Source organism: Salvelinus sp. IW2-2015, linkage group LG6.2 (genome assembly GCF_002910315.2).
Source record: "Salvelinus sp. IW2-2015 linkage group LG6.2, ASM291031v2, whole genome shotgun sequence".
NCBI lineage: Eukaryota > Metazoa > Chordata > Actinopteri > Salmoniformes > Salmonidae > Salvelinus > Salvelinus sp. IW2-2015.
The window spans coordinates 23,103,070-23,112,711 of record NC_036846.1 but is presented as its reverse complement, the minus strand read 5'-3'; the positions used below and the strand labels follow the sequence as shown (position 1 = coordinate 23,112,711).

General features: G+C 42.2%; 1 protein-coding gene across 1 annotated transcript in view; it reads left to right on the top strand.

Annotated features, from left to right (window-relative positions):
• Window positions 1-336: 336 nt before the first annotated feature.
• si:ch211-153b23.7 (TNFAIP3-interacting protein 1) overlaps window positions 337-9,642 on the top strand; it is an 11,171-nt gene continuing 1,865 nt past the window's right edge. The window contains exons 1-4 of the mRNA XM_023990441.2: window positions 337-847; window positions 5,559-5,721; window positions 5,915-6,058; window positions 6,469-6,603. Of these exons, the coding sequence (XP_023846209.2) occupies window positions 729-847; window positions 5,559-5,721; window positions 5,915-6,058; window positions 6,469-6,603 (561 nt within the window). The 5' untranslated portion in view covers window positions 337-728. The remainder of the gene's footprint in view (window positions 848-5,558; window positions 5,722-5,914; window positions 6,059-6,468; window positions 6,604-9,642) is intronic.

Here is a 9,642-nt window from a genome sequence, read left to right as displayed (position 1 = left end):
GTTCAGACCCAGACAGAGTTGAGATGAGTTGTTCTGTGACTTCCCATTCTCACATTATAAATATTAAGTTTAAAAACCCTCTGACAGATTTGAGATAAGTTGAATTGTTCTGTGCCTTCCTATTCTCATATTAAAAATATTAAGTTTAAAAACCCTCTGACAGAGTTGAGATAAGTTGACTTCTGTGACTTCTTATTCTCACATTATATATACTATGTTTAAAAACAACCTAAATTATTCTGTGACTTCCTATATTCTAACATCATTTGCATGTGGGTGCAGGCAGCGGGGTATGTTTAGACTTCCTTTTTAGGTAGACAGACAGACTGAAAGTCATATTGACTTTCCACCATATGCTCTGTGGAGGCTTTATACAACTTGGGTGTGTGTTCATCACATCAGAGGATTCTGGATCAGTTGAGAATTGATTTCAATTTGGTCAATACTTTGTGTTCATCACTTCAGAGGATTCTGGATCAGTTYAGATTTTCATTTTGTCAGTCTTTTGTGTTCATTACGTCAGAGGTTTCTGCCTCAGTTGACAGTTGGATCAGGTCAAATACAAGTGTCAAATTTGCACACTAGAGAAGACAGCCTTGACCAACACTAGAGAAGACAGCCTTGACCAACCTTGACGACTTATTTAGTTCTTATTTGTTTTTTAAAATTTCATTTTGGAGTGCAGTTTTTCAACTTTTGTCAGGTTCATTTGTTGGCTCAGATCAGTCATGGACGGAGGTTCACTGTCAGCATCATCATCGTCTGAACAGGAGGCAGATTCTTCACCCTACAGCGCCAGTGCTCTCGTACAGAACCCAGAGGACAATGGGGCTATAGAGGAATCAAGGTATGCATGTCCAAAACACCACCACAGTGTGGATGATTAAAACCAGCTGACACACCTGTTTCCTTGGAAGTTGTGGGAACATATGTTTTTGACTTCCCATTGGTTCTGGGAACCAAGCCATATTGTTCCTGGCCGCTAAAACTGAATGTTTTAAAAAAAATCTTCTGAGAACAACAGTAAACATTTAGCCTGTTCTGGGAACATACATTTTGTTTTGGTTGCAGGGAGGTTCTGAGAACATTTTACTGCTAGCTTAGATGAACTGTTTTGAATTCCAAGCACAGATATGACACATAAAAATGTATTTGCTTAGGCATTAATCATGCAAACATTTTTTWWTTTTATTTTGACATGGCATCAGTGAGATTTGAACCTAACCTTGCTATCCATGGAATAAGCCCACTACGCCTCAAGGATCATAATAGTATGRCATGTTTTTAACTCATACAAACCTGTTCATTTTAGTCTATTCAACCAGACCCTATTTTAAAGGGACAAACACACTTAACAAGATAGAGGATAGAGATAGTTTTGTTGATACTGAGAACAGAATGTATATGTTTTTAAATAACATTCTTAGAACATTTATTTGAACGTTACACATTTTTTATGGATTTTTTTTGTTATGTTCTGAGAACATAACTTGAAATAGAACCATAAGGATACCTGTGGAAAACTTTATGCTGAAGTACTGAAATTTCCACAGAAGGTTTTTTCTTGTCAATAGGGAGCGGCTGTTTTCACTTTGGAGAAAATCGTGCCCAAATTAAACGGCCTCGTACTCTGTTCTAGATCATACAATATGCATATTATTACTATTGGATAGAAAACACTCTGAAGTTTCTAAAACTGTTTGAATTATATCTGTGAGTAAAACAGAACTCATTMGGCAGCAAACTTCCATACAGGAAGTGAAAAATCTGAAAACGAGGCTCTGTTTCAGGGCCTGCCTATTCAACTGGCTTTTATTTATRGATATGTATGCACTTCATACGCCTTCCACTAGATGTCAACAGGCAGTGGAAGGTTGAATGGGGTGTCTAGCTTGATCTGAGGCCGAATAAGAGCATTTGGAGTGACAGGTCCGGTATTTTCTTTGTCCTCGACGGCGCGCGGAAGACCTCGACATTGTCTTCTGAAAAGCGTTCGGTATACACGGCGAATATCTCCGGCTCTGATTTTATTTGATACATATGAGAAAAACATCATAAAGTAGGTTTTTTCAACCGAGTTTTATCAGTTTATTCAACGTTTAWTGGGACTTTTGGAATTTTCCGTTCTTTGCGCCAAGAGATGATGGGAATGTTCGCTCCACAATGCTAGCCAAGGTTGCTAATTRGACAGAAGAAATGGACATTCTAAAACCAAACAACGATTTATTCTGGACCAAGGACTCCTTGTACAACATTCTGATGGAAGCTCAGCAAAAGTAAGACAACATTTATGATGTTATTTCGTATTTCTGTGTAATATGTTGATGCCTATTCTCCGCCGTGTTGGTGAGCGCTGTCTCACAATAACCCAAGCTGTATGTTGTGGTAAAGTTATTTAAAAAAATCTAACACAGCGGTTGCATTAAGAACCAGTGTATCTTTCATTTGCCATACAACAAGTATTTTTATGTAAAGTTTATGATGAGTTCTTTGGTCAGATTAGGTGAGTGTCCAAAATATCTCCGGACATTCTGGGGAATTGTTGCTACGTATTCACAATGTATAACCACGATTTGCAGCTCTAAATATGCACATTTTCGAACAAAACATAAATGTATTGTATAACATGATGTTATAAGACTGTCATCTGATGAAGTTGAATAAATGCCTTTGTGTGTTTGGCTATTGTGGTAAGCTAATATAATTCTATATTGTGTTTTCGCTGTAAAACACTTAAAAAATCGGAAATATTGGCTGGATTCACAAGATGTTTATCTTTCATTTGCTGTACACCATGTATTTTTCATAAATGTTTTATGATGAGTATTTATTTATTTCACGTTGCTCTCTGTAATTATTCTGGCTGCTTTGGTGCTATTTTTGATGGTGGCTGCAATGTAAAACTATGATTTATACCTCAAATATGCACATTTTCGAACAAAAAATAAATATATTGTATAACATGTTATAAGACTGTCATCTGATGAAGTTGTTCAAGGTTAGTTAATAATTTTATCTCTATTTTGTCCGTTTTGTGAAAGCTACCTATGCGGTGGAAACATGGTGAAAATATGCGGTTGTGTGTTTGGCTATTGTGGTTAGCTAATAGAAATACATATTGTGTTTTCGCTGTAAAACATTTAAAAAATCGGAAATGATGGCTGGATTCACAAGATYTTTATCTTTCATTTGCTGTATTGGACTTGTGATTTCATGAAAATTATATTATATGATATCCCTGTCCCGTTAGGCTAGGCTATGCTAGTCAGCTTTTCTGATGAGGAGGATCCCGGATCCGGGAGGGTGATGAAGTAGAGGTTTTAACGTTCTCTGAACAATTTGAGAACATTACTTTAAATATAGCCGTAAGGAAACCTGTAGGAAACATTATGGAAAGGTTGTATGCAAAATAACCATAATACAACCAGGCTCTCACCAAGTTCTACAAAACATATGGTTCTTAAAACGTAATGTGCCAGTTGGGAAAACACTTGCAATACTATGAGTGAATAACAGGATGTATGTGAATAAATCGTGTGTGGGTGATTCCAGCTACTTTAAAAAAAGGAACTTGGTATGTCAGGGGAGTTTCCCAGGTCAATACGTTGAATTCGCCATCCCTGTTCAGGTCACATGACTACTGCTGATGCTCTATGACTTGTTCAGTAGCATTAAAGGGGAACCAAGAACTATGTTCTAGAGTTATAGTAAGTGTCAGTGCAGAGACTGTGGTGCATTCACATACAAAAAAAATAAAACTCATTATTTGGCTATTTGTTTCCAAATAAAACCCTACTTAGACTGCAGTGCAATGATCTGTTTACTCCTGTGGAATGACATTGCAGAATGATAATTAGATCATTGAGTCCTGTTGCACGGAAGGTTTTTATCCTGAAATTGTTTTTGCCCCAGAAGTGGCTGAGGACTAGGTTGTGCAATAACCCAATTATCAATTCTTCTGATAGTAGTATAGCCTGCTACTGCACAGCACCCACACATCAAAAGACATTGACGGCCTCCCAAATGGCCTCTTATTCCCTATATAGTGCACTACTTTTGGCCAGAGCTCTATGGGCCCTGTTAAAAAGTAGTGCACTATGAAGGGAATAGGTTGCCATTTGAGACACAGKCATTATTTGGTTCATAATGTGTAGGCCAGTAGTAAAGCCATACTCCTTACTCAGAGAGAATAGGCTAGTAGCCATTGACCATTTGTATTTGTATAGGATAATCCATTATTTCCCCAGCATGGCAGCCTGCTAAAGAGGAAGGAAGTTATTATTTATATTTTTTCATGTTAGATTACAATAAATGACCAAACTGCCACGGGAAGAAATAGCATCTTGGTGTCCTACCAAGACAGTGTTTATGATTGAAAACTTCCTTCATCTGGGTCACATTAATCTGCAGTCCAAGAGGAAGAAAACATGTTGGATATTCAGGACACAGCAGGGCTGGAGACTGGATCCATCTGTGAGGTTGAATGGACTGGACAGTTTTGTTGATGGACATGCTCTATAACTCTGTATTAGATTCAAGCCAAATTAAAACATMGTGGTTATGCCTCAATTTGTGTTCTTTAATTCTGATGATACCCTCGTTTTGAGAAAAACAAACTTACTCTGGCAACAAGCGATTATAAGTGGACCTAATTTGCCTTAACCACACAAAAAACATCTTAACTGAAATCCTTACTTTTGTCATTGAGTTGATGAAGCCATCAAGGCTTGAACAAGCTGATCTCAGGATGCAGGGTTTCCTCTAGACACGAGAAGTGTGCAGGCGGCACAGCACAGGGATCATTAGATGGCAATGATGATTTGAATCTGCTGCAGTTGACAGGTAGCTCACAAGGGAATGTACTAGATCAGGGATAGGCAACCCTGTTCCAGGAGTGCCGCAGTTGACAGGTAGCTCACAAGGGAATGTACTAGATCAGGAGTAGAAAACCTTGTTCCAGGAGTGCCACAGTTGACAGGTAGCTCACAAGGGAATGGACTAGATCAGGGATAGGCAACCCTGTTCCGGGAGTGCTGCAGGATTCTGAAGGAGTTTGTTCCAGCTAGGCACCACACCTGACCAACTGAGCTAATTGGTCAGTTCAGTGATTGCCGAAATTCAACACACCTGGTCTTCCAGGTCGGTTAAATCAAAAACCTAGGACCAGGATTGTCTACCCCTGTACTAGATTGTAGAATGTATCAAGGATGTGTTTTTCTCATCTTAGACAAGAAACACTTGAAGTGGGGATAAACGTTGTTTGGGTGTTTGAGAATGATAGTGGTTGTGTTTGCAGCCATGTGTAAATGCTACATGGTGTTACTGTGTATGCGTGTGTGTAGGTGTGAGGTCGTGCATAGTAGTAGTTCATGCTCCTCTGTGTGAGTACATGTATGTTTCTATCTGCTTGCAGGTACGCTATGTTCAGGCGAGTGCTGTTGGTTTCCTACACAATATTCTCACCGTGCGTGTGTGTCTGTGTGTCTGTGTGCTTGTGTGTATCTGTGTGCTTGTGTGTGTCTGTGTGCTTGTGTGTGACTTTGTGTGTTTGTGTACAGGGCGAATGTGGTGGAGGAGGAGATTGTCCCTGCTGGTGAGAGGTTGCTGTCCGGGGAGGACCAGGGGTCTCTGATCACTGACAGTATGTCAGTCACCTCAGCTGACCAGGAGAAGCTACTACTGCTCAACAGGAACACTGAGCTACGCAGAGTCAACAAAGAGGTGACACACAAAACTACACCGCAACTACAGAAACTACACCTAACTACAGGAATTAAACCAGAGACAAGTGTACTACATTCTGTGAATACAAACTATTTTGGACGAGGCCAGAAAGGATGATGGTGATGATGATGTATGTCTGTATTAGCTGATGATGATGACGGTGGTGATGATGATGATGTGTCTGTGTTAGTTGATGAAGCTGAATGAAGACTGGGACCATGTGTATCGCAGCACAACTCTGAGTCTCCAACAGAGAGTAGAGACTCTGGAGCAGGAGAGCAACACAGTCAAACAACTCAACAACATGCTGCTGCTCAAAGTAGACCACGAACAGGTACCGACCGACCGGCAGAGGACACGCACACCTGCACAAACAGATTAACGCATGTGCACGAACAAACACACTGACAGACACACACACACATACACACACACACGTGACTGTATCCTGATGTGTTTCTGTAGAACAAGGGAGTACTATGAACACACACTGACTGTATCCTGACTGTGTTTCTGTAGAACAAGAGGGAGTACTATGAACACACACTGACTGTATCCTGACTGTGTTTCTGTAGAACAAGAGGGAGTACTATGAACACACACTGACTGTATCCTGACTGTGTTTCTGTAGAACAAGAGGGAGTACTATGAACACACACTGACTGTATCCTGACTTGTGTTTTCGTAGAACAAGAGGGAGTACTATGAACACACACTGACTGTATCCTGACTGTGTTTCTGTAGAACAAGAGGGAGTACTATGAACACACACTGATGCAGGAGTTGAAGAAGAACCAGCAGCTACATGAATACGTCAGGTTGCTGGAGAATAGACAACATCACACAGACACCACCAGAGACTGGACAAAGAGCACACAGGTGAGCCCCATGACTATCATTATTATTACCTCTAGATCCTTTTAAAAGTGTATGTAATCTGTCACGCTTTCCTTTAGATATATATATATATATACAGTTGAAGTCGTAAGTTTACATACACTTAGGTTGGAGTCATTAAAACTCGTTTTTCAACCACTCCACAATCTTGTTAACAAACTATAGTTTTGGCAAGTCGGTTAGGACATCTACTTTGTGCACGACACAAGTCATTTTTCCAACAATTGTTTACAGACAGATAATTTCACTTATAATTCACTGTATCACAATTCGAGTGGGTCAGAACAGCTTGGAAAGTGAGGTGAACTACCTGGCATCTTGAGGGGCCTCCAGCTGCTCCTTTAGGTCTTGCACCTCCTCTCTGGGTTCGTTTTGCCTGGGTCCTCTTAGCTGCCCTGTAGGGCAATACTGTTTCTACCCCTACTCAGGGCCCCTTCGATCTGGGTGGAGGGGAGAAGAATGGGATGGTGGGCCATGGCACGGAAGAGGAGAGAAGCGAGTTATTATATGCCCATGGCTGAGGCCTGGGGGACAGATTCGGCCCCCCAGGAGCATCAGAGATGGGGGTTTGGTTTGCTGGAGATCGGTCCACAGTGCCTCAAAACTTGGTCTACAAGGATGGAAGGAAGAGCGGTCAGACACATAGATATATTAGTACTATATCGAATACAGTTGAGTCGGAAGTTTAGACCTGACATGTATCCGAAAATCCAGCAGATGCTTTATAAACTTTACGTCTTCTCCTGTCACCCTCGAGATGTACCTTTGACATCTCTTAGATCACATAGTAACAACAGTTGCCTCTTGTGAGGTGCAGGGTTCATGCCGACTCCTAGGCCCTCTTAGTGGTTATAAGAAATGTGACACACATGTTCAGAACAACTAATAAATACGAGATTTCGCAAATTTATTTTCGCCACTCTCTGCTCATCTCTCTCGGTCTGTTCTCGAGTTATACCCCATTTTCCCAATTGTTAATCACTTATACAGTCAGTTCATGGTCAGCCAGACCTTCCTGCCTCTCGTGTCCCCTAGATCCGCGACTACCATAAGTGGGTGTATCTCCACTAGCTCCGTAAGAAATCGCTCCAGCCCAAGTGGACACAGCCTGACTGTGTTTGAGCCCAATTAGTGCCATCTTCAGAGACTTTTATATGGGGGGGGGGGGGAGCGCACGCGTGCGAAGGGATTTACTTCTATCTCCCAGGATCTCTATGGATCATAGTTGGCCTTACAACGCCCTGGTTGGACACGGTTTCAAGAGTGTCTCGGAAAGGTGGGTGGTCTCGTACTCGCCTTGATCCTGGCGTCGTGTGTAGGGCTTTTTGCTGTCCTTACGCTAACTTCTAGGCGCGTGGCCAGGAAGACAGCGAACTCACGTTTCTCGCGCTTCGCGGGCCCAGTTCAACTGACTTACGCATTGTAATACACTTGGCCTGCTCTGGCCCCCCAATGGTAGCGAAACAAACTCCCTCACGAGCCAGGACAGCGGGGAGTCAATCCACCTCGACTGCTCGGAAGACTAGGGACACTGTGACTTCACATACCCGTGCCACTTCACGTGTGTTAGAGAACGGGAGCAGGCCAGAGGTTGGTATGAGCGTGACCTAGTCCTGTTGGTGTGGCCTTGATCAGAGCTGGAGGTAGCTGAGGTGCGTTTCCCTCACAGCTCCGGTAGAGCACCATGGTCTCTTGTAGCAGATGCGGCTTACAACTGGAAAGCAGTGGATGAGGGGAGAGCGGGGGACGTGAGAGATACTTGGGAAGGTTTTGATACACCAGACGGGGCTGCGGGGTTCTGGATGAGTTGTGGGGTTTAATGGCACAGGCGGGAGCCCAGCCAACAGGAGTTGCATATATCAGAAGGAGAATAAAGTGCTGGATTTCATCACATTCCAGTGGGTAAGAAGTTAAATCACTCAATTGATTTTGGTAGCATTGCCTTTAAATTGTTTAACTTGGTCAAACGTTTTGGGTAGCCTTCCACGAGCTTCCCACAATAAGTTGGGCGAATTTTGATCCATTCCTCCTGACAGATGCTGGTGTTAACTGAGTCAGTGTTGTAGGCCTCCTTGCTCACACACACTTTTTAAGTTATGCCCACATATTTTTATGGGATTGAGGTCAGGGATTTGTGATGGCCACTCCAATACCTTGACTCTGTTGTCCTTAAGCCATTTTGCCACAACTTTGGAAGTATACTTGGGGTCATTGTCCATTTGGAAGACCCATTTGCGACCAAGCTTTAACTTCCTGACTGATGTCTTGAGATGTGCTTCAATATATCCACATAACTTCTCTTCTTCATGAAGCCATCTATTTTCTGAAGTGCACCAGTCCCTCCTGCAGCAAAGCAGCTCCACAACATGATGCTGCCACCCCGTTCTTCACGGTTGGGATGGTGTTCTTCGACTTGCAAAGCCGCCCCGTTTTTCCTCCAAACATAATGATGGTCATTATGGCCACAGTTCTATTTTGTTTCATCAGACCAGAGGACTTTCTCCAAAAAGTATGATCTTTGTCCCATGTGCAGTTTGCAAACCATAGTCTAGTTTTTTATGGCGGTTTAGAGAGGTGGCTTCTTCCTTCTGAGCGGCCTTTCAAGTTATGTCGAATTAGGACTAGTTTTACTGTGGATATAGAGACTTTTGCACCTGTTTCCTCCAGCATCTTCACAAGGTCCTTTGCTGTTGTTCTGGGATTGATTTGCACTTTTCGACCAAAGTACGTTCATCTCTAGGAGACAGAACGCGTCTCCTTCCTAAGCGGTATGACGGCTGTGGTCCCATGGTGTTTATACCTGCGTACTATTGTTGTGGCAGGTGAACGTGGTACCTTCAGGCGTTGTAGAAATTTCTCCCAAGGATGAACCAGATTTGTGGAGGTCTCCAATTTGTTTTCTGAGGTCTTGGCTGATTTCTTTTGATTTTCCCATGATGTCAAGCAAAGAGGCACTGAGTTTGAAGGTAGGCCTTGAAATACATCCACAGGTACATCTCCAATTGACTCAAATGAAATTTA